Raw genomic sequence first — 26,607 nt, 5'->3', positions numbered from 1 at the left:
CATAGATCATAATTTGGGGTAAGTTACTGGAATATTATTGTGTTCCTTCAGTGGTGTCATGTTTCCTTGATTTCTCATGTCCCTTAAAGTCTTGCATTGCTGTCTTCACCTTTGAAGAAGGTCTCACTTTCTCTAGTCTTTTCTGACTAACTTTGGGAGAGAAATACTTTCTGTCACACCTGTTAGGGATTCTGAGGCTTTTTAAAAAACTTTTTAATGGATATATCTGCTCCTTTTGTTTTGCTACCACTTGGGATGGAATTCTTAGCTTGTATGCCTTCTTTCAACCCTGCAAAGACAGTCAGGGTCCTGATAGCTTCTTGTTTGCTGGGTACAATGTTGAATGCTCAGGTATGTGCTTTCTATCACTCCTATGGAGTCAGTTTGGCTCTCTAGGTATGCTCACTAGCCATCTAAAAATTTTTGTGTTTCTCTATATTTCTTACACTATTTATAATAAGTAGAAAAATAAATTAATGAATGTTAATCTACAAAAAAAATCCCACTATCTCCCTACATTGAGTTGGTTTGGGAAGAAAAGGCAGGGCTCTGATTTCTGTTGAGAACAGTAAAGAAAGGAAAAGAAGACAGATGATCTGAGCAATAAAATCCGTACTTTCATCTCTCAACCAAGATGCTCATTTAATCAGCCAGGGCTAGGATATACATACTCAAGGAGAAGTCATTAAGTAGGTCTGTACAGTCTTATTCCACAAGAGTTTTCATACATATATATCATATATATCATATTACCCACAAGATATAATTTTAACTTCATTAGCAATAACTTCATCACACTTCATCTGAATTTTATAACTTTTCTTGTCCTAGAAACCCTGTTGCAATGAGCAAAATTATGCTAGTAAGAGGATATAATTCACCAATGAAACAATTCATTTCTAATTTGATTTTTTTATTAAGGTAAAACATTATTTATACTGTTTTTGTTTCTTTTGTTTGTAGTGCAAGTGAAGCCCTGTGATTTTCCAGAAATAAAACATGGAAGTTTATACCAGGAAAATAGATATAGATCACAATTTCCAGCAGCTATAGGAAAATCTTTTTACTATTCCTGTGATTCCAATTTTGTGACTCCTTCACAAAATGCGTGGGAATACATTACTTGCACACACAAAGGATGGGAACCAGCAGTACCATGCCGCAGTAAGTAAACCTTTTTATAATTGTATATGTGTACATATTTCAAATAGTAGAGGGGGAAAAACACATAAGTGAGTACAATTAAGCCTTGTATGACAAAAATGAGGCCAAGGGATAAGTTTTATGAGCAAAGACCAATATAGGTTTTTCCTTTAATGAGGAGCTCTTCATAAAAATCACATTACAGATAAAGATAGAGGCTTTTGCAAAAACACCTATATCATTCATACATATTTTAATTATAAAAACTGAAGATAAATATCACTGAATATTGATTTTTTCTTTCTACACATTTGGTAGTAGCTTTAGTTTTTCTTAAGCTTTTGGATACTTACGCATTATAGTTTTAATATTGTACAAACAGTTTTTACCTTACTATTGTGATTGAATTCATGGGTTTTTAAAAATTTTTGTTCATCATTTTTATGATTTTTAGGACGATGTATTTTCAATTATTTGAAAAATGGAGATTATCCAACGTCTGGACAAGCATTTCTCCAAGATGAATCTGTGAGAGTTAAATGTAATTCTGGTTACAGTCTTCCAAATGAGCAGACTATAATGACATGTACAGAGAATGACTGGTTCCCTCCTCCAGAATGCATTCCTCTCAGTAAGTAAATGGTCTGAGATCCCAGTATATTTATGGTTTTCTTTTATTATTTTATTTTTTTAAAGATATTTCTTTATTTGACAGAGAGATAGAGAGCACAAGTAGGCAGAGCAGCAGGCAGAGGGATAGGGAGAAGCAGGCTCTCTGCTGAGCAGGAAGCCAGATGTGGGGCTTGATCCCAGGACCCTGGGACCATGACCTGAGCTGAAGGCAGACGCTTAATGGACAGAGCCACCCACGTGCCCCTATTTATGGTTTTCTAACCCACATCTTTATTAACTGTAGCAAAATGTTTATATCAACTTTCTTATATCTGCCAATGGATATACTTAGCTTTATTTTTTCCAAGTATGTATGAGTGGATATACACATTTCTTGATACATATATAGCAAAATAAATGTCTACTGATAGGTATTAGTCAAGAAAACAGTAAAAGAAACACAAAGAAGAAACCTGTAATAATAGAGTGATACCAGCAGTAGAGGGAAGAAGATGGCAGTGGAGTAGGAGGAACCTAGGCTTGCCTCATCCCATGAATACACCTAGATAACCATCAAATCATCCTAAGTACCCCAGAAATCAACCTGAAGACCGGCAGAACAAATTCCACAACTAAAGGTCAAGAAGAGCCCACATTGAAGAATTAAGATGCACACAGTTTGAGAGAAACTGATTGTGGCCACTGAGGTGGGGAGAGAGCACCTGGATGGCTCAGTTGGTTAAGCCTCTGCCTTTGGCTCAGGTCATGATCCCTGGGTCCTGCTCAGTGGGGAGTCTGCTTCTCTCTCTGTCCCTCCCCACCCCTGGTGCACACACTCTCTCTCTCTCTCAAATAAATAAGTAAAATCTTTTAAAAAATCTTTATTAAAGAAAAACAGTATATGCAAGGATTCAAAGTGTATAATCCACATAACACGTCTGCAAAACTACTAGAAAATTTCTCTAATCAAACAAAAAAGAAAATGGATCAGTGAACTTAAGTAAGATGAAGATGATAATGAATACTTGTGTGTGTGTATGTGTGTGTGTATGTGTGTGCTGGAACTGTTGTTCATGTGTTGCACAAGATTCCTTGCAATCGAATCATTTAATGGAAATAAAACTAACAGTCTGGCATTAAAAGTACTAGATTATCTCTAAATCATCCAACAAAAAGGGAAACTTTTTCTAGAAAATACTATATATAAATGTGTTATAAACAACAGAACACTTGAACATATATGTCAAAAAAATTCAATTTATAAGAATAACTCAATAAAATACAATTATATTATACCTCAATAAAAATAAGACATTTTAGTGTTTAAAAAGAATCAAACTATAATGGCACCAAATATTCACTTTTATTCTAAAATATACATATTATGACTTATATGACATATTTGAAAGCATCTCCTATATATGGTATATATGACATATTATGTAAATGTGACATATTTTTAAACACCTCATGTACATGATATATACATATTATGACATATGTCACATTGTATGTGATATATATGTTATATATGTGTCAAATATACCATATATAGTATGACATATTATGTATGAAATATATGTCATATATATTATTATGTATGTATGACATATTTTAAAATACCTCATTCTCCAATTAAAATTAGTAATAACAATCAAATGTTTGCCATAATCTTAATTAACTATTTAGATATTAAGAAATATTCTTAGTCCATTTCTTTGATTAAATAAAAAGAGGAAAACTTGCCTCAATGATTGGTTTCAGGCATTAATAAGAATATTATTTTTCTGTATAATGTGGCAGATGGAAAATTTTTGTGTTTCTCTATATTTCTTACACTATTTACGGTAAGTAGAAAAATAAATTAATGAATGTTAATCTACAGAAAAATCCCACTATCTCCCTACATTGAGTTGGTTTGAGAAGAAAAGGCAGGGCTCTGATTTCTGTTGAGAACAGTAAAGAAAGGAAAAGAAGATAGATGATCTGAGCAATAAAATCAGTACTTTCATCTCCCAACCAAGATGCTCATTTAATCATCCAGGGCTAGGATATACATACTCAAGTAGGTCTGTACAGTCTTTTTTTTTTTTAAAGATTTTATTTATTTATTTGAGAGAGAGAGAATGAGAGAGAGAGAGAGAGCATGAGGGGGGGAGGGTCAGAAGGAGAAGCAGACTCCTCGCTGAGCAAGGAGCCCGATGCGGGACTCGATCCCAGGACTCCAGGATCATGACCTGAGCCGAAGGCAGTCGCTTAACCAACTGAGCCACCCAGGCGCCCCTAGGTCTGTACAGTCTTATTCCACAAGAGTTTTCATACATATATATCATATATATCATATGACCCACAAGATATAATTTTAACTTCATTAGCAATAACTTCATCACACTTCATCTGAATTTTATAACTTTTCTTGTCCTAGAAACCCTGTTGCAATGAGCGAAATTATGATAATAAAAGGATGTAATTCACCAATGAAACAATTCATTTCTAATTTGATTTTTTTATTAAGGTAAAACATTATTTATACTGTTTTTGTTTCTTTTGTTTGTATTGCAAGTGAAGCCCTGTGATTTTCCAGAAATAAAACATGGAAGTTTATACCAGGAAAATAGATATAGATCACAATTTCCAGCAGCTATAGGAAAATCTTTTTACTATTCCTGTGATTCCAATTTTGTGACTCCTTCACAAAATGCGTGGGAATACATTACTTGCACACACAAAGGATGGGAACCAGCAGTACCATGCCGCAGTAAGTAAACCTTTTTATAATTGTATATGTGTACATATTTCAAATAGTAGAGGGGGAAAAACACATAAGTGAGTACAATTAAGCCTTGTATGACAAAAATGAGGCCAAGGGATAAGTTTTATGAGCAAAGACCAATATAGGTTTTTCCTTTAATGAGGAGCTTTTCATAAAAATCACATAACAGATAAAGATAGAAGCTTCTCAAAAACACCTATATCATTCATACATATTTTAATTATAAAAACTGAAGATAAATAATATTGAATATTGATTTTTTTCTTCCTACACATTTGGTAGTAGCTTTAGTTTTTCTTAAGTTTTTGGATACTTATGCATTATAGTTTTAATAGTGTACAAACAGTTTTTAACTTACTATTTTGACTGAATTTATGGGTTTTTAAAAATTTTTGTTCATTTTTATGATTTTTAGGACGATGTATTTTCAATTATTTGAAAAATGGAGATTATCCAACGTATGGACAAGCATTTCTCCAAGATGAATCTGTGAGAGTTAAATGTAATTCTGGTTACAGTCTTCCAAATGAGCAGACTATAATGACATGTACAGAGAGTGACTGGTTCCCTCCTCCAGAATGCATTCCTCTCAGTAAGTAAATGGTCTGAGATCCCAGTATATTTATAGTTTTCTAACCCACATCTTTATTAACTGTAGCAAAATTTTATATCAACTTTCTTATTTCTGCCAATGGATATACTTAGCTTTATTTTTTCCAAGTATGTATGAGTGGATATACACATTTCTTGATACATATGCAGCAAAATAAATGTCTACTGATAGGTATTAGTCAAGAAACAGTAAAAGAAACACAAAGAAGAAACCTGTAATAATAGAGTGATACCAGCAGTGGAGGGAAGAAGATGGCAGTGGAGTAGGAGGAACCTAGGCTTGCCTTGCCCCATGAATACACCTACATAACCATCAAATCATCCTAAATACCCCAGAAATCAACCTGAAGACCGGCAGAACAAATTCCACAACTAAAGGTCAGGAAGAGGCCACATTGAAGAAGTAAGATGTACACAGTTTGAGAGAAACGGACTGTGGCCACTGAGGCGGGGAGAGAGCCATGGTCACAGAGAAAGGCAAGGGACAGATTAACACACAAGGGAACACATGGGAAAAATGAATTACCATAACAATTGTCTTAGAAAGTGAGAGAGGCCAAATTTCATAATTCTTCATAATTCTTATAACCAGTGGTGTTTAAAGCCTGGGGTTTTCAAGTGTCAGTGTGCTTGGCTCTGGGACAGCTCAAACAACATTGGGGCTTGGAGAAAAGGCAACCAAGCAGCCTGTCAACATACAGCCGGAAAGAGCAATCTGAAGAGCACACAGGGCACACAGTGAGGAGCGTGTTGCAGAAAGGCAGTTTTGGAAACAAAGGAACTGGCAGGTGCCATTTCCCTCCCCCACCCTTCAGCATAAACACAGAGCCACCTGTGAGAACCAGCACAGGGCCAACACTCACCACCTAACTTGCTTGCACCAAGTCCCACCTCCCTGTGCTCCAGTGGAACCACCCTTCCTGGTCATGCTTGCCTCAGTCCCTGAACAGCCAGCCTCCTCCCCCAGAAGACCAAGCCAAACCCCTGCCCCCACCACATCTCCCAACCTGGGAGTTTTGGGAAGCCTTGATTCCAGCAGTGGTGAGAAGAGGTCTCATTTCACAAGCGGACCATAGCACACCTAAAGTTAAAACTCAACACAGTCAGGCCAGGGACCAAATACTGACCACAACAGTCAAAGAGGGCCTCTGCAGATGACTGGCCTGAAGGATAAAGCAGTCAGGACACAACAGCAGTGTGCATACAGCACACATTGGAGACACTCCCTGAAGTGTCAGGCCCTGGGGGACAGTGGTTACAACACTGCAGAGCACTATAGAACCTCTTCTTCATAAGGCCATTACCCTCAAGAACAGGAGAAGTAGCTGACTTTCTGAACAAAGATGCAGGCATAGAAATTTAGATAAAATGAGAAAACAGAAGAATTTGTCCCAAATGAAAGAATACAGGGCCACAGCCAGAGATGTAAGTAAAATATATATTAGCAATATGCCTGATAGATAATATTACAAAGATACTCACTGGACTTGAGAAAAAAAGTCAAAGACATGAGTGAGACCTTTAACACAGAGATAAAGAATAACATAGCAGAGATCAAGGGCTCAATAAACAAAATGAGAAACACACCTGATGGAGTGAACAGCAGGCTGGAAGAAGCAGAGGAATGGGAATTAATGACCTAGAAGACAAAGTAACAGTAATCATGCTGAACAAAAGAGAGAAAAAAGAATTATGCAAAATGAGAATAGACATAAGGAACTCAGTGACTCCATCAAACATAACAACATTCCTATTATAGGAGTCCCAGAAGAAAAAGAAAAAAAGAGGGGGCAGAAAATTTATTTGAAGAAATAATAGCAGAAAACTTCCCTAATCTGGGGGAGGAAACAGATATCCAGATCCAGGAAGCATAGAGAACCCCCCAAAATCAACAAAAGCAGACCCAAACCAAGACATATTATAATTAAATTGGCAAAACATAGTGATATAGAAAAAAATTTTTAAAGAAGCAAGACAAAAACAAAATAAAGCAAACAAAAAGACAGTAAAATATAAGGGAAAACCCATAAGGCTACCAGGGAATTTTCAGCAGAAATTATCCAAGTCAGAAGGAAGTGGCATGATAACTTCAAAGTGCTGAATGGGAAAAATCTGCAGCCAAGAATATTCTATCCAGAAAGCCTATTATTCAAAATAGAAGAAATGATAAAGAGTTCCCCAGACAAACAAAAATTAATGGAGTTCATGACCACTAAACCAGCCCTGCAAGAAATATTAAAGGGGACTCTGAGTGAAAAGAAGAGACCAAAAGTGACAGTATGAATGTAGGAAACACAAAACAGTAAAAATGAATATTTCTGTAAAAAAATTCAGTCAAGGAATTCACAAAATAAAAGGATGTAAAATTTGACACCATATACCTGGGGAAGAGAGGAATAAGAATGGGTTCAAACTTAATTGACCATCATATAATTGTAAACAATTATATGTTCACAAACATGAAAAACTGCATGCCCACAAATTGGACAACCAGAAGAAAGGTTAAATTCCTAGAAACATAAACCTACCAAAACCGAAACAGGAAAAAACAGAAAATTTGAACAGACCAATTACAAGCAAAAAAAAAAAAAAAAAAAAAAAAGAATCAGTAATCAAAAAAACCAAATAATCAAAGTCCAAGATCAGATGGCTTCATAGATGAACTCTACCAAACATTTTTTTAAGATTTATTTATTTATTTTGAGAGAGAGTGGGGATGGAGGGGCAGAGGGAGGGACAGAGGGAGAATCCAAGCAGACTCCCTGCTGAGCGCAGAGCCTGACATAGGGCTGGATCTCATGACCCTGAGATCACAACCTGAGCTGAAATCAAGAGTCGGATTCTTAACTGACCTAGCCACCCAGGCACCCCTCTACCAAACACTTAAGGAAGATTTAATACCTATTCTCAAACTATTCCAAAAGATAGAAAAGGAAGGAAAGCTTCCAAATCCATTTCATGAGGCCCGGCACTACCCTGATACCAAAACCAAATAAAGACACCACAAAAAAGAGAACTACAGGTCAATATTTCTGATGACACAAAAATCCATAATAAAATACTAACAAACTGAATTCAACAATACGTTTAAAAAAAATATTCACCACAATCAAGTGGAATTTATTCCTGGGTTTCAAGAGTGGTTCAATATTCACAGATCAATCAACATGATACATCACATCAGTAAAAGAAAGGATAAGAACTATATGATCATTTCAACAGATGCCAAAAAAGCATTTGACAAAGTACAACAATCATTCATGATAAAAGCCCTCAACAAAGTAGGTTTAGAGGGAACATACCTCAACATAATAAAGGCCACATATGAAAAAGCCACAACTGACATCATCCATTATGGGGAAAAACAGTGCTTTTCCCCTAAGGTCAGGAACAAGACAAGGATGTCTCACCACTTTTATTCAACATAGTACTGGAAGTCCTAGCCACAGCATATAGACAACAAAAAGGAATAAAATGCATTCAAATCAGTAAAGAAGAAGTAAAATTGTCACTATTTGAGATGACATTATATTCTATATAGAAAATCCAAAAGACTCCATCAAAACCTGCTAGAGAAGAACCATGAGAGACGATGGACTCTGAAAAACAAACTGGGGGTTCTAGAGGGGAGGGGGTTGGGAGGATGGGTTAGCCTGGTGATGGGTATTGAGGAGGGCACGTTCTGCATGGAGCACTGGGTGTTATGCACAAACAATGAATCATGGAACACTATATCTAAAACTAATGATGTAATGTATGGGGATTAACATAACAATAAAAAAAATTAAATAAAAAAAAAAAAAAAACCTGCTAGAACTGATCAACGAATTCAGTAAAGTTGTAGGTTACAAAATCACAGTACAGAAATCTATTGCCTTTCTATACAGCAATAATGAAGCAGCAGAAAGAAAAATTAAGAAAACTGTCCCGTTTACAATTGCACCAAAAATAATAAAATACCTAAGAATAAACCTAACCAAAGAAGTAAAGGATCTGTACTCTGAAAACTATAAAATACTGATGAAAGAAATTAAAGATGACACAAAGAAATGGAAGACATTCCATGCTCATGGATTGGAAGAACAAATATTGTTAAAATGTCTACACCACTCAAAGCAATCTACACATTCAATGAAATCCCTATCAAAATACCAAGAGCATTTTTCACAGAACTACAATAAGCAATCCTAAAATTTATATGGATCCACAAAAAGACCCTGAATAGCCAAAGCAAGCTTGAAAAAGAAAAACAAAGCTGGAGGCATCACAATTCCAGACTTCAACTTATATTACAAAGCTATAGTGATCAAGGCAATATGATACTGGCACAAAAATAGACACATAGATTGATAGAACAGAATAGAAAACCCAGAAATAAACCCACAATTATATGGTCAAATAATCTTTGGCAAAGCAGGAAAGAAAATCCATTAGGAAAAAGACAGTCTCTTCAACAAATGGTGTTGGGGAAACTGGACAGCAACATGCAAAAGAATGACACTGGACCACGTTCTTATACCATATACAAAAAATATTCAAAATGGATGAAAGACCTAAATGTGAGACCTGAAACCATAAAAATCCTAGAAGAGAGCACAAGCAGTAACTTCTCTGACATCAGCCACAGCAACTTTCTAGATAGATCCCTGAGACAAAGGAAACAAAAGCAAAAACAAAACAAAACAAAAACTATTGGGACTACATCAAAATAAAACGCTTCTGGGCAGCAAAGGAAACAATCAACAAAACTAAAAGGCAACTTTTGGAATGGGAGAAGACATTTGCAAATGACATGCCTGGTAAGGGGTTAGTATCCAAAATATATAAAGAACTTATAAAACTCAACACTCAAAAACCAAAGTATCCAGTTTAAAAATGGGCAGAAGACATGAACAGACATTTCTCCAAAGAAGACAGACAGATGGCCCACAGACATAAGAAAAGATACTCATTATCACTTATCATCAGGGAAATGCAAATCAAAACTACAGTGCGATATCACCTCACACCTGTCAGAATGGCTAAAATCAACAACACAGGAAACAACAGGCGTTGACAAGGATGTGGAGAAAGGAGAACCCTCTTGCACTGTTGGTGGGAATGCAAACTGGTGCAACCACTCTGGAGAATAGTATGGAGGTTCCTCAAAAAGTTAAAAATAGAATTTCTGTATGACCCATCAATCACACTACTGGGTATTTACTCAAAGAACAAAAACACTAATTCAAAGGGATCCATGCACCCCTATGTTTATAGAAGCATTATATAGAATAGCCAAGATACGGAAGCAGTCTGTCTATTGATTGACAAATGGATAAAGAAGAGGTGGTATATGTATAAAATGGAATATTACTCAGCCATAAAAAAGAATGAAATCTTACCATTTGTAACAACATGGGTGAAGCTAGAGAGTATAATGTTAAGTGAAATAAGTCAGAGAAAGACAAATACCATAAGATCTCACTCATATGTGGAATTTAAGAAACAAAACAAATGAGTAAAGGGGGGAAAGTGAGAGAGAGAGATACAAACCAAAAACAAAAAACAAGAAGCAAAAAATGACTCTAACTGTAAAGAACAATGTGATAGTTATCAGAGGGGAGAAAGGTGGCAGGGGGCAAAGGGGTTGGGTGAAATAGGTGATGGGGATTAAGGATTGCACTTGTCATGATGAGTATGTTAACCAACTGGTATTAAAATAAAAACTTAAATGCACACATACATACATACATTCAATCTAAGAAAAAAATAGTGACACCAGCAAGATGGCAGAATACAAGTTTCTATTCTTCCTGTCAAAGAACACCAATTTTGACAATCACCCACAGACAAGAGCATCTTTCTGGGAGTCTGGGAATCTAGCAGAAGTTTCAGCACACCATTAGAGCAAAAAGATCCAACAGTGGGTGCATTGAAGTGGGTGAGAGGAACAGTTTCAATTATCTGAGTCACTCCTTCCACAAAGTGGCACAGTTCAGTGCCAAGAGAGACCCATTCAGCCTGCAACTTCTCCACTGGGGGAAAGAGGGTGTGAGTTAGCATCTGGCTTCCTCAGCTGTGTGGGTCTCTGACCAAAAGGCCCATTTCTTTCTCACCACATCCAGAATTCTGAGGTGATCTTCATGACTGAAGGGATTGAGGAAAGCTTGGAGCACAGCAATCAGGGCTCAATTCATCAAGGGACAAAGATCCTATTAACCACTTTGCAGACTACATCAGGGAGTACCCTGATGTACCCGCTAACCACTGGGGATGACTTGCCTGCAGATCCTCCTCACCTAATGGCATCCCCAACATTCCGCACACCTGCTATCCATTGGTCAGCTCCTTGTGTATGCCCCAAAGGTGGTGAATGCAGCAATTTTTAAATGGCTAATGAGCATACCTAGAAAGCCAAACTGACTCCATAGGAATGGTAGAAAGCACATACCTGAGCATTCAGCATTGTGTCCAGCAAACAGGAAGCTGTCAGGACCCTGACTATCTTTGCAGGATTGAAAGAAGGCACACAATCTAAGAATTCCATCCCAAGTGGTAGCAAAACATAGGGAGCAGATATATCCATTAAAAAGTTCTTTTAAAAAGCCTCAAAATCCCTAACAGGTGTGACAGAAAGTATTTCTCTCCCAAAGCAGTCAGAAAAGACTAGAGGAAGTGAGAGCTTCTTCAAAGGCGAAGGCAGCAATGCAAGACTTTAAGGGACATGAAAAATCAAGGAAACATGACACCACCGAAAGAACACAATATTATTCCAGTAACTTACCCCCAAATAATGAAGATCTATGATTTTCCTGATAAAGAATTCAAACAGTAGTTTTAAGGAAGCTCCGTGAGCTATAAGAAAACACAGAAAGAGAATTCAAAGAAATCAGGAAAACAATGAGATAGAAATCATAAAAGGAACCAAACAGAAATTCTGGAACTGAAGAATACAATGGATGAAACGAAAAATACAACAAAGAGCATCAACAGCAGATTTATGAAACAGAAGAAAGAATCTGTGAAGTAGAGAGGTCATTTGAAATTTTCTAGTCAGAGGAGAACAAAGGATAAGACTTAAGGAGTAGAGAGAGCCCATATGAATTATAGACTATCAGAGGAAACATTTTAGGCATTGTGTAAGTCCCAAAAGGAGAGGAGATGGAGAAAGGGGCAGAAAGTTACTTAAAGAAATAATGGCTGAGAATTTATCAAACTAGGAAGAAATATGGACTATCAAAATCAAGAAGCTCATAAGTCCCCAAACAGATTCAACCCAAAGAAATCTTCTCTAAGACACCTTACAATAAAACTAGCTAAAACCAAAGACAAAGAGAGAATTTTGAAAACAGCAAGAGAGAAAAAAAATGCCTCACATACAAAAGCAGTTCTATGAGAGATGTTTATAGTGATAAATGCCTACACTAAGAAAAAGAAATGATTTCAAATATACAACCAACTTTAGACATCAAAAAAACTAGAAAAAGAAGAATAAACTAAGCCTAAAATTAGCAGAAGCAAGGAAATAACAGAAATCAGAGAAGAAATATGTGAAATAAAGACCCAAAAAAAATCAACAAAATTAATACCTACCTTTTTGGAAAGATAAACAAAATTGACAAACCTAATGCTTACAAACTAAGAAAAAAGAGAAGATAAAATAAACAAAATGAGAAATGAAAGTGGAGACTTTCAACTGATGCCACAGAAATACAAATGTTCATAAGAGACAAGCATAAACAATTACACACCAACAAATTGGATAACCTAGAAGAAATGGATAAATTCCTAGAAATACAAAACTTGCCAAAACAAAATCATTAAGAACTAGAAAATCTGAACAAATCAATAACAAGCAACAAGACTGAATCATTAATTTAAAATATCTCTACAAAGAAAAGCCTGGGACCAGAAGTTTTCATTGTAATTTAAAGAAGAATTAATACCAATTCTTCTCAAACCATTCCAAAAATTTGAGGGCAGGGGACACTTCCAATACCACTTTACAAGATCAGCATGATTAGATCAAAGCTAGACAAGGACACTACAAGAAAAAAAAATTTATAGGCCAGTATCACTGATAAATGATAGATCAGAAATGCTTAACAAAATATTAGCAAACTGAATTCAACAGCATATTAAAAGATTCATACACCATAATGAAGTTGGGTTTATCCATGGGCCTCAAGGATGGTTCAACAGATGCAAATCAGTAATGTGATAAACTCCATTAGCAATACAAAGGTTAAAAATCATATAATCATCCCAATAGATAGAGAAAAAGCATTTGACACAATTCACAATCCATTTATGATAAAAACTCTCAACAGTTAGGTGTTGAAGAAATATACCTCAACATAATAAAGGCCATAAATAAGAAGCCTATAACTAACATCATATATAATTGTGAAAAGCTGAAAGCTTTTCCTCAAGGTCAGGAAAAAGACAAGGATACACACTTTCACCACTGTTGAACAAAAGGAAATAAAAGGTACCCAAATGAAGAAGTAAAATTATCTCTGTTTGTAGATGACATATATAGAGAAAACCCTAAGACTCCACACACACACACACACACACACACACAAACCTGTTAGAATTAATAAATGAGGTCAGTAAAGTTGCAGGATACAATATCAATACACAAAAATCTGTTGTGTAATGAATAATGAACTATCAGAAAGAGAAATTTAAAAAACAATACCATTTACAATAGCATCAAAAATAATAAGATACCTAGGAATAAATCTATCTAAGGAGATGAAAGGCTTGTATCCTAAAAACAGTAAGACAATGATAAAATAAATTGAAGAAGATATAAATAAATGGAAAGATAATGTATATACATGGATTGGAAGAATTAATATTGTTAAAATGTGCATACTACCCAAAGCGATCAATAGATACAATTCCTGTCAAGATAGCACTGGCATTTTTCACAGAAGTAGAATAAACAATCCTAAAATTTACATGGAACCACAAAGACTCCCAAAGAGCCAAAGCAATCTTGAGAAAGAAGAGCAAAGCTGAAGGCATCATGCTTTCTGATTTCAAACTATATTATAAAGTGATTAAAATGAAAATAATATCATATTGGCAGATCAATGGAATAAAATTGGGAGCCAGAAATAAAGTCACACATATATCCTTAATTAAAATTAGATAATGGTGCCAAGTATACACATGAAGAAAGTAGCGTCTTCAGCACAAGCAAAAAAAATGAAACCACAATATTAAACCACTGATGAAAATTAACTCTAGATGACTTAAATATGACTTTAAACTCTAGAAGTCCTAGAAGATACATAGGAAAATATCTTCTTGACATTGGTCTTGGCGATGATATTTTTTGGATATGACATCAAAACACAGACAGCAAAAGCTGAAGTAAACAAAACTATATCAAATGAAAAAGCTTCTACTCAAATCAACAAAATGAAAAGGCAACCTATGGAATGGGAGAAAATATTTGCAAACCATAGATCTGATGCACTATAAGTTGTGATATATATCACAACTTATACAACTCAATAGCAAAAAAAATCCAATCCAATTAAAAATGGGCAAAGATCTGAATAGACATTTTTCTGAAGAATACATGCAAATGGCCAATTGGTACTCAAAATCACTAATCATCAGGCATATGCAAATCAAAACCACAATGAACTATCACCTCATACCTGTTAAAATGGCCTTTATCAAAAAGACAAGAGATAACAAGTGTTGGTGAGAATGTGGAAAAAGGAAACTCTTGTATGCTTAGGGTGGGAATGTAATTTGTTATAGGCCTATGGAAAACAATATGCAAGTTCCTCAAAAATTTAATAGAACTACCATATTATACAGCAATCCCATTTCTGGGTATATATCTGAAGGAAATGAAATCAGTATCTTGAAGAAATATCTGCACCCTCCTGTTCATTGTAGCTTTATTCCCAATAACCAACATATAGAAACAACCTAAGTGTCCATTAATGGATAAGGAAGATGTGAGATTATATCTATATATAATGGAATATTATCCAACCATGAGAAAAAAGAAAATCTTGCTATTTACAACATTGTCGAACCTAGAGGACATTATGTTAAACATAATAAGCCAGAGTTAGACAAACACTTCATGATTAAACTTGTATATAAAGTCAAAAAAGAAAAAAAGAAAAGGTCAAATTCATAGAAGCAGAGAGTAGAATGGTAATTATCAGGGGCTTGCAGATGGGGGGAATGAGGAGATGCTGGTCCAAGGCTATAAGATGAATAATTCTGAAGATCTAATGTACAGCATGATGACTGCAGTTAGTAATAATGTATTGTATAGCTCAAGTTTGCGGAGAGAGTGGATCATAAGCATTCCAGCTACAAAAAAAAAAAGTATGTGAGGTGATTAATGCGATTTTGAAAATCATTTCCAAATGTATATGTGTACCAAGTCATCTCATTGTACACTTTATATATACAATTTTATCAATTATACTTCAATAAAGTAGGAAGGAAAACCTATAATAGACATACAAAAGATGAGATAAAAATCAAAATAAGTAACTGTAAAACATAATCAAATAGCAAAGAAAGTCATCAAAAGTGGAAGAGATTGAAAAACAATTGCAAAACAGAAGACAATTAGCCAAATGTGAATAGTGAGTGTTCACCTATCAATAATCCCTTTAAATGTAGATGGATTAAGTCTATTAAAAGGAATACAGTACCTGAATAGGTAAAAAACAAGAACTCACTTTAGGTTTAAAGACACAATAGGCTAAAAGTGAAGGAATGGAAAAAGATATTCCATGTGAATGGCAACCAAAGAATGTTGGAGTGGCTATACTTCTATCAGAAAAAGAAATGGACTTTATGTCTAAAACTGTCTCTGGAGACAAAGAAGGTCATTATATAATAATAAAAGAGTCAATTCAACAGGAAGATGTAGCAATTTTCAACATACGTGGATCCAACATTGGAACTCCTAAATATATAAAGCAAATATTGACAGATCTAAAGAGGAGAAATTGACAGCAATACAATAATATTAGGAGACTTCATTACCCCACTTTGAATAATGGATAGAACACCCAGACAGAAATTCAGGAAAGAAGCTCTAGATTTGAACAACAATATAAACAAAATGGACCTAATAGATATATACAGAATTTTCCACCCAACAGTGTACATTCTCCTCGACTGCACATGAAAGATTCTATACAGTATCTTTCTCAACCACAATGGAGTAAAACTAGAAATCAGTAACAGCAAAAAGAATGGGAAAATTCACAAATACATGGAAAGAGAACAGCACACTCTCAAACAATTGGGTCAAAGAAGAAAGCGCAAGAGAATTTTTAAAAATATCTTGAGACAAATGAAAACAAAAACACAATGTAACAAAATTTATAGAAGCTGCAAAAGCAGTGGGAAGAGGGAAGTTTTCAGTGACAAATGCCTACATTAAAATAGAAGATCTTATATAAACAACCTAACTTTTTACCTCAAGGAACTAGAAAAACAGACCAAGCCCGAAGTTAGAAGGGAGGAAATAATAAAGATTAGAACAGAAATAAATCAAATAGAGAATAATAAAACATCCTATTCCACCATCTCACTAACAACAGTCTATTTTTCAAGTTTATGCCCATGTTGGGTTTTCTTTTTCTAATTTCTTAAAGCAAAACAGTGAGGTGATATATAGTCTATTCTTTCTTTTTTTTTTTTTTAAGGTTTTATTTATTTATTTGAGAGAGAGAGACATCGAGAGCAGGAACACAAGCAGGGAGAATGGGAGAGGGAGAAGCAGGCTTCCCGTGGAGCAGGGAGCCCGATGCGGGGCTCGATCCCAGGACCCCGGGATCATGACCTGAGCTAAAGGCAGACACTTAACGACTGAGCCACCCAGGCGCCCGTATTCTTTTCTATTATATCTATATAATGGTAAAATTTCCCTCTCAGCACTACTTTAGTATCATCTCACAAAATTTTATTTAAAATGTTTTTTATCATTTAATTCAAAAGACTTAATATCTTTTTATTTATTTTTTTTTTTATTTTTTAAGTAAGCTCCATACCCAGTGTGGAGCCCAACACCAGGCTTGAACTCGCAGCCCTGAGATCGAGACCTGAGCTGAGAACAAAAGTCAGATGCTCAACCGACTGAGCCACCCAGGCGCTGCTTTAATGTCTTTTTTTTCTTTTAAAGATTATATACTTTAATTCCATATCCTGAGTGTTTAATACTCCAAGTATCCCATGTGCAGTCTACTAGGTGCCCCAAGTGAAGGAATAAAATTACCAATTATGAAAAAATATATATTTCATGTTTTCTCCTTTGATTTCTTCTTTATCCATGGGCTAGTCAATAAATAAAGCTGAATTTTGTGAAGAGACCTGGTAACTGACAGAGTCTTCTTTATTGTTTCAAGTTAAGTTATACATAATTTGAGGATCATCATTTTGGTCTTAGAAGATAAATGAATGTAATGTGTTGATCTGTGTCAGATCCATCGAACTCCATGTATCCATATGGTTTTAAACACCCAGTTATGATGACAGACATGTCAAATTCTCAGAGCTGTGGTAGCTATGGTAGCAAACTCTCTGACATCATCACCTGATCTGAGATAACCCAATTAGTTAACTGAATGCTGGGGTTGCTAAAGAGATCCTGAGTACCCAATATTTAAAACAAGTGCCTGGAAAGGATCCATTGCCAGTATCGTTCTGGCATGCTGTAGGATTCCAGATCCATTAGACAAACAAATTTCTAATAATTTCCTAGAAGGGATTCTGAGCATTCTAAATTTTGCTTCTTCATTCCAAAAAAAAAATTTTAATGAACTATCCTGACTTAATATCTTTGGAAACTCATAGCTTATTTTCTCTGTCACAAGAATTTGGGTGACTTGGATTTTCTGGGTTTTCATTTATAAATGACTCCTTATTTTTTATATTGTTATATTATTTGAGTCTTTATAAAAATGCTTATTTACACGCTTATCTTTTCCTTATACTGTCTCCCTTTCAGAAAGATGTTTAAAATCAGATATAACAATCGAAAATGGATTTTTTTCTGAATCTGAATTTGCATATCCCTTGAATAAAGAAACACAATATCAGTGTAAACCAGGATATGTAACACCAGATGGTAAAACTTCAGGATCAATTACATGTCTGCAAAGTGGATGGTCACCTCAACCCTCATGTATTAGTGAGTAATTTTATGTTCATATTCATTTTCCTCATGATCGTTGTGCAAAAGTTTATTTTAACTTAAATCTTTTCTGGGGGGAGGGGCTGAGGTGGTTCCCATTTGAAAAGATAAATGAAAAAATATATAATTTTTTTTACTCTTAAGATTAATCACTTGTAGGGTGGAATATCAGTCTATCTTTCAGTTCAAGTTTTCTTCCACTTTAAAACATCCTGTGATTTAATTAATTAATTAAATAAAATAAAACATTTTGTGATTTGGAAACTAGATAGGGAGACTTATGTGTATTCTCCTATAAACTCATTTATTTTTGGCTGACATCTTTGTGCCTATGTACCTGTTTTTAGGTGATTAAACTTTTATGTCAGCCTTTTTTCCTAGACATAAAAGTTATGTTTTTAAGTCAAGATCTGGGTCCATAGCGCATAATTTTAATTTAACCTGTAGAATTTACATGTTTGATAATCCAGGGTAGGTCCACTTCTAACAAATCCTCTGCCTTAGGAAATCTTCATAAACATCTAATTAATGGAGACAGAAATGCTTCTAGGCGGTACCAAATGCAGCTGTGTTGAAAGATTTCCCTGTCCCTAGGTATTTATGAAGATTTTCTAAGAACAGTTTGCTCAGTTTATCTTATACTCCAAAGCTACACACTGATATTTTGAACTGATATTTAGCATCACTTTAAGTAAAGTGGATATTTGAATATCCATTTCTACCGTTTTCACTTCCTTATTTTTTTCAATTTCCATGCTTACTATGGGCACCAGCCACAGGAAAAAAATGATAAAAGTTGTTCCCATATCGAACTCATTTTATACTAAATTGTAATCAGTTACCCATTAAAACACTCTTATTATAGAAGAGAACATGTCTGTCTCTTTTTTCACTAGTTAGTTTTGTTTTCTTTTTTAAAGCTTTAAGGTAGCTGGCTACATAACACAGTATAACATTTGAGATGAATTATTTAAACCTTTATTAACATCATTCTAGTATAGTGTTAGCAAAAATTGAGACTTTTTTTTTATTTCAGTACATTATTTTCTTCTTTTTTTTTTAATTTTTTTATTGTTATGTTAATCCCCATACATTACATCATTAGTTTTAGATTTAGTGTTCCATGATTCATTGTTTGTGCATAACACCCAGTGCTCCATGCAGAACGTGCCCTCCTCAATACCCATCACCAGGCTAACCCATCCTCCCAACCCCCTCCCCTCTAGAACCCTCAGTTTGTTTTTCAGAGTCCATCGTCTCTCATGGTTCTTCTCCCCCTCCGATTTCCCCCCCTTCATTCTTCCCCTCCTGCTACATTCTTCTTCTTCTTTTTTTCTTTCTTAACATATATTGCATTATTTGTTTCAGAGGTACAGATCTGAGATTCAACAGTCTTGCACAATTCACAGCGCTTACCAGAACACATACCCTCCCCAGTGTCCATCACCCAGTCACCCCATCCCTCCCACCCCACCCCCCACTCCAGCAACCCTCAGTTTGTTTCCTGAGATTAAGAATTCCTCATATCAGTGAGGTCATAGGATACATGTCTTTCTCTGTTTGACTTATTTCGCTCAGCATAATACCCTCCAGTTCCATCCACGTCGTTGCAAATGGCAAGATCTTATTCCTTTTGATAGCTGCATAATATTCCATTGTATATATATACCACCTCTTCTTTATCCATTCATCTGTCGATGGACATCTTGGCTCTTTCCACAGTTTGGCTATTGTGGACATTGCTGCTATAAACATCGGGGTGCACGTACCCTTTCGGGTCCCTACTTTTGTATCTTTGGGGTAAATACCCAGTAGTGCAATTGCTGGATCATATGGTAGCTCTATTTTCAACTTTTTGAGGAACCTCCATACTGTTTTCCAGAGTGGCTGCACCAGCTTGCATTCCCACCAACAGTGGAGGAGGGTTCCCCTTTCTCCGCATCCCCGCCAACATCTGTCATTTCCTGACTTGTTAATTTTAGCCATTCTGACTGGTGTGAGGTGGTATCTCATTGAGGTTTTGATTTGGATTTCCTTGATGCCGAGCGATATTGAACACTTTTTCATGTGTCTGTTGGCCATTTGGATGTCTTCTTTGGAAAAATGTCTGTTCATGTCTTCTGCCCATTTCTTGATTGGATTCTTTGTTCTTTGGGTGTTGAGTTTGATAAGTTCTTTATAGATTTTGGATACTAGCCCTTTATCTGATATGTCATTTGCAAATATCTTCTCCCATTCTATCAGTTGTCTTTTGGTTTTGTTGACTTTTTCTTTTGCTGTGCAAAAGCTTTTTATCTTGATGAAGTCCCAATAGTTCATTTTTGCCCTTGCTTCCCTTGCCTTTGGCGATGTTTCTAGGAAGAAGTTGCTGCGGCTGAGGTCAAAGAGGTTGCTGCCTGTGTTCTCCGTTAGGATTTTGATGGACTCGTGTCTCACATTTAGGTCTTTCAACCATTTGGAGTCTATTTTTGTGTGTGGTGTAAGGAAATGGCCCAGTTTCATTCTTCTGCATGTGGCTGTCAACTTTCCCAACACCATTTGTTGAAGAGACTCTCTTTTTTCCATTGGACATTCTTTCCTGCTTTGTCAAAGATGGGTTGACCATAGAGTTGAGGGTCCATTTCTGGGCTCTCTATTCTGTTCCATTGATCTATGTGTCTGTTTTTGTGCCAGTACCATACAGTCTTGATGATGACAGCTTTGTAATAGAGCTGGAAGTCCGGAATTGTGATGCCGCCAGCTTTGCTTTTCTTTTTGAACATTCCTCTGGCTATGCGGGGTCTTTTCTGGTTCCATACAAATTTTAGGATTATTTGTTCCATTTCTTTGAAAAAAGTGAATGGTATTTTGATGGGGATTGCATTGAATGTGTAGATTGCTCTAGGTAGCATTGACATCTTCACAATATTTGTTCTTCCAATCCATGAGCATGGAACGTTTTTCCATTTCTTTGTGTCCTCCTCAATTTCTTTCATGAGTATTTTATAGTTTTCTGAGTATAGATCCTTTGCCTCTTTGGTTAGATTTATTCCTAGGTATCTTAGGGTTTTGGGTGCAATTGTAAATGGGATCGACTCCTTCATTTCTCTTTCTTCTGTCTTGTTGTTGGTGTATAGGAATGCCACTGATTTCTGTGCATTGATTTTATATCCTGCCACTTTACTGAATTCCTGGATGAGTTCTAGCAATTTGGGGTGGAGTCTTTTGGGTTTTCCACATAAAGTATCATATCATCTGCAAACAGTGAGAGTTTGACTTATTCTTTGCCATTTGGTTGCTTTTTATTTCTTTTTGTTTTCTGATTGCTGTGGCTAGGACTTCTAATACTATGTTGAATAGCAGTGGTGATAGTGGACATCCCTGCCACATTCCTGACCTTAGGGGGAAAGCTCTGTTTTTCCCCATTGAGAATGACATTGGCTGTGGGTTTTTCATAGATGGCTTTTATGATATTAAGGTATGTACCCTCTATGCCTATACTCTGAAGAGTTTTGATCAAGAAAGGATGCTGTACTTTGTCAAATGCTTTTTCTGCATCTATTAAGAGGATCATATGATTCTTGTTCTTTCTTTTGTTAATGTATTGTATCACATTGATTGATTTGTGGATGTTGAACCAACCTTGCAGCCCAGGGATCAATCCCACTTGGTCGTGGTGAATAATCCTTTTAATGTACTGTTGGATCCTATTGGCTAGTATTTTGGTGAGAATTTTTGCATCCATGTTCATCAAGGATATTGGTCTGTAATTCTCCTTTTGGATGGGGTCTTTGTCTGGTTTGGGGATCAAGGTAATGGTGGCCTCATAAAACGAGTTTGGAAGTTTTCCTTCCATTTCTAGTTTTTGGAACAGTTTCAGAAGAATAGATATTAATTCTTCTTTAAATGTTTGGTAGAATTCCCCTGGGAAGCCATCTGGACCTGGGCCTTTGTTTGTTGGGAGATTTTTGATGACTGCTTCAATTTCCTTAGTGGTTATAGGTCTGTTCAGGTTTTCTGTTTCTTCCTGCTTAAGCTTTGGTAGTTGATACATCTCTAGGAATGCATCCATTTCTTCCAGGTTACCTAATTTGCTGGCATAGAGTTGCTCATAATATGTTCTTATAATTGTTTGTATTTCTTTGGTGTTCGTTGTGATCTCTCCTCTTTCATTCATGATTTTGTTGATTGGGTCATTTCTATATTCTTTTTGATAAGTCTGGCCAGGGGTTTATCAATCTTGTTAATTCTTTCAAAGAACCAGCTCCTAGTTTCATTGATCAGTTCTACTGTTCTTTTGGTTTCTATTTCATTGATTTCTCCTCTGACCTTTATTATTTCTCTTCTCCTGCTTGGTTTAGGCTTTATTTGCTGTTTTTTCTCTAGCTCCTTTAGGGGTAGGGTTACCTTGTGTATTTGAGACCTTTCTTGTTTCTTGAGAAAGGCTTGTATGCTATATATTTTCCTCTTAGGACTGCCTTTGCTGCATCCCAAAGATTTTGAATAGTTGTGTTTTCATTTTCATTGGTTTCCATGAATTTTTTTAATTCTTCTTTAATTTCCTAGTTGACCCATTCATTCTTCAGTAGGATGCTCTTTAATCTCCATGTATTTGAGTTCTTTCTGACTTTCCTCTTGTGATTGAGTTCTAGTTTCAAAGCATTGTGGTCCAAAAATAGGCAGGGAATGATCCCAATCTTTTGGTACTGGTTGAGACCTGATTTGTGACCTAGGATGTGATCTGTTCTGGAGAATGTTCCATGGGCACTAGAGAAGAATGTGTATTCCGTTGCTTTGGGATGGAATGTTCTGAATATGTCTGTGAAGTCCATTTGGTCCAGTGTGTCACTTAAAGTCTTTATTTCCTTGTTGATCTTTTGCATAGATGATCTGTCCATTTCAGTGACGGGGGTGTTAAAGTCCCCCACTATTATTGTACTGTTGTCAGTGTGTTCCTTTTTGTTATTAATTGGCTTATATAATTGGCTGCTCCCATGTTAGGGGCATAGATATTTACAATTGTTAGATCTTCTTGTTGGATAGACCCTTTAAGTAGGATATAGTGTCCTTCCTCATCTCTTATTACAGTCTTTGGTTTAAAATCTAATTTGTCTGATCTAAGGATTGCCACCCCAGCTTTCTTTGGGTGTCCATTAGCATGGTAAATGGTTTTCCACCCACTCACTTTCAATCTGGGAGTGTCTTTGGGTCTAAAATGAGTCTCTGGCAGACAGCAAATCGATGGGTCTTGTTTTTTAATCCAATCTGATAGCCTGTGTCTTTTGATTGGGGCATTTAGCCCATTTACATTCAGGGTAACTATTGAAAGATAGGAATTTAGTGCCATTGTATTGCCTGTAAGGTGACTGTTACTGTATATTGTCTGTGTTCCTTTCTGGTCTATGTTGCTTTTAGGCTCTCTCTTTGCTTAGAGGACCCCTTTCAAGATTTCTTGTAGGGCTGGTTTCGTGTTTGCAAATTCCTTTAGTTTTTGTTTGTCCTGGAAGCTTTTTATCTCTCCTTCTATTTTCAATGACAGCCTAGCTGGATATAGTATTCTTGGCTGCATGTTTTTCTCATTTAGTGCTCTGAATATATCATGCCAGTCCTTTCTGGCCTGCCAGGTCTCTGTGGATAGGTCTGTTGCCAATCTAATGTTTCTACCATTGTAGGTTACAGATCTCTTCTCCCGAGCTGCTTTCAGGATTTTCTCTTTGTGTCTGAGACTCGTAAGTTTTACTATTAGATGTCGGGGTGTTGACCTATTTTTATTGATTTTGAGAGGGGTTCTCTGTGCCTCCTGGATTTTTTTCCATCTTGTCATTTTGTCCAGAGGAGAATAGACGAGTGAGAGAACAAAATGCTAACAGGTAACAATGTCCCTGGAAAATATACTCTAAACAAATCAGAAAAGACCTGAAACCAAGGGAAAAGAAAGGGAAAGAAAGAGAAAAGAAAAGAAAAAAAAAGAAAAAGAAGAAGATAAAAACAAACAAAAACAGAACAAAACAAAAAAAACAGAATATGATAAAATATGATCAGCCTGGTGCATAGATCAGCGCCACACACTAGATTTTGGGTGTATTTTGGTCTGTTAGATGAAAGTGCCTCCCAAAATTTTAAAGAAAGAAAAACTTATATATGTACAAAAATAAGGGTTGATATGATGAAGGGATGGAATATGACTGTAAAGATGAAAGTTATAAAAAATTTTATAGAAGGAATTGATAAGATAAGAAGTTCTTTGAAAAAAGAAAGAAGAGCATTTAAAAAAAAGCTGGGGGAGAGAATGTCATCAGGCAGGATACAAGAACAAAGCCATACACTAAAGATTTAGGGTATATTTTGATCTGTTAGAAGAAACTATATCTCAAAAGTTTAAAAGAGAGAGCAACATATATATATGCCAAAAATAAGGGTAACTACTATGAAGGGATAGAATATGACTCTAAAAATGAAAAATAAAAATTTTTTAAAAAAGGGATTGATAAGATGTTGGCCAAAAAAGGGAAAAAGAAAAATTTTAAAAAAAAAGACAGTTAAAAAAAATTAACTTTGAAAGACTAAAGAATCATGGTAAAAAAGCCATGAATTCTATGTGCAGTATTCCCCTAGCTCTCGAGTTCTGCTGTTCTCATTGATTGGTAAACTTGGTCTTGGCTGGCTGTCCTTGCTGATCTTCTGGAGGAGGGGCCTGTTGCCATGGTTCCCAAATGTCTTTGCTGGAGGTGGAATTGCCCTGCCCTTGCCCAGTCTGGCTAAGTAATCTGCTCGGGTTTGCTCTCGGGAGCTTTTGTTCCCTGCAAGCTTTCCGTACAGCTTTGGAGGCCGAGAGTGAAAATGGTGGCCTCCCAATCTCCACCCCAGAGGAGCCGAGAACTCGGGGCCCCGCTCCTCAGTGACCCGTCAGAGAAAAGCAGTCAGTCACTCCCGTCTCCCTGGTACCCGGCTGCACTCCGTGCTCACCTGGCCTGTGACTGAGCATTTCTATCTCTGGCACCCGACCCTGTGGGAGTCTCCAAACCCAGCAGATCCCTGTAGTGTGCTCTTGCACCACTCCTCCTGGGGGAGGAAGGGGAGTCTCCCCGGATCTGCCACTTGTTGGGTCCCTGCTGGAGGAGCAGTGGCCTGATTATACCCCAGATCATGGTTTATGGCAACCCCGAGGTGAGAGCCCGCTCCTCAGCTCCGTCCCTGCAGCCAGCTTCCCCTCTCCAATACCTGGGAGCTCTGCCGCACTCAGGGACCCCTGGTCTTTCTGTGACCCCGAGGGTCCTGAGACCACACTGTCCCACGAGGGTTCCACCCCCCGCTTAGCCACTGGAGCGACGTCCCTCAGCGGAGCAGACTTCTAAAAGTTCCGATTTTGTGCTCCGCTGCTCTATCACTTGCCAGAAAAGGCTGACGGAGGCCCCCTCCCCCGCCGTCTATCCTCCCGAATATCGCCTCGGATTCACTTCTCTGCACGTCCTACCTTCCAGAAAGTGGTCACTTTTCTGTTCAGAGAGTTGTTGCTATTCCTTTCTTCGATCTCCTATTGAGTTCGTAGGTGTTCAGAATGGTTTGATCCCTATCCAGCTGAATTCCTGAGACCAGAGGAAATCCAGGTCTCCTACTCCTCTGCCATCTTGCTCCTGTTCAGAAGCTTTTTATTTTGATGTAGTCCCAGTAGTTTATTTTTGCTTTTATTTCCCTTGCCTCCGGAGACATATCTAGAGAGAATTTGCTACAGCTGATAATATATTGACATTTTTAGTTTCAAGCTCTTGCTCTGGTTGCCAGCTGGACACATAAGAATGGTGCTATTAGGAAGCATTTGTGCACCTTCTTTGTGTTATGACTGTAGCTCCTGTGTTATCATTCCTTTTCAAATAATATTGCCAAATATGGCAACCAGTACATAAAAATAAATTTCAGAGTTAATAAAACATGGAGTCATTCTTTCTTTCTTTCTTTCTTTCTTTCTTTCTTTCTTTCTTTCTTTCTTTTTTTTTTTAGGGCTTCCTTGTGCACCACCAGAATATGTGGTTCTACATAGTATTCCACTTCACAAATCAGACACTTACCAGTATGGAGAAGAAATAGTGTATGAATGTGTCGAAGGTTTTGGAACTAATGGATCTGCATCTATAAAATGTTTAGGAGGAAAATGGTCCCATCCACCAAAATGCATAAGTATAGTGCATTTAATTTTACTCTAAGGTTGATCAATATTCTTAATTCAGAACATAAATGGTACAAATATGAAACCAGGCAGTAGTTCTAGAATTTAACAAGGTATCTCTGGAAAGTTGTGGAGTCTGGTAGAGAA

General features: G+C 36.5%; 1 protein-coding gene across 3 annotated transcripts in view; it reads left to right on the top strand.

Moving 5' to 3' along the window:
• Window positions 1–26,607, top strand: part of LOC144382623 (complement factor H-related protein 3-like) — a 59,985-nt gene that overhangs the window by 18,549 nt on the left and 14,829 nt on the right. The window contains exons 2-5 of one of the 3 annotated variants that reach the window (XM_078078338.1): window positions 970–1,164; window positions 1,598–1,774; window positions 18,132–18,314; window positions 26,295–26,471. In XM_078078338.1, the coding sequence (XP_077934464.1) occupies window positions 970–1,164; window positions 1,598–1,774; window positions 18,132–18,314; window positions 26,295–26,471 (732 nt within the window). Of the gene's footprint in view, window positions 1–963; window positions 1,165–1,597; window positions 1,775–18,131; window positions 18,315–26,294; window positions 26,472–26,607 lie in introns of all 3 variants that reach the window. The other 2 variants (XM_078078337.1, XM_078078339.1) reach the window with 2 other exon arrangements.

Source organism: Halichoerus grypus, chromosome 7, assembly GCF_964656455.1.
Source record: "Halichoerus grypus chromosome 7, mHalGry1.hap1.1, whole genome shotgun sequence".
NCBI lineage: Eukaryota > Metazoa > Chordata > Mammalia > Carnivora > Phocidae > Halichoerus > Halichoerus grypus.
This window is presented reverse-complemented; position numbering and strand designations above follow the sequence as displayed.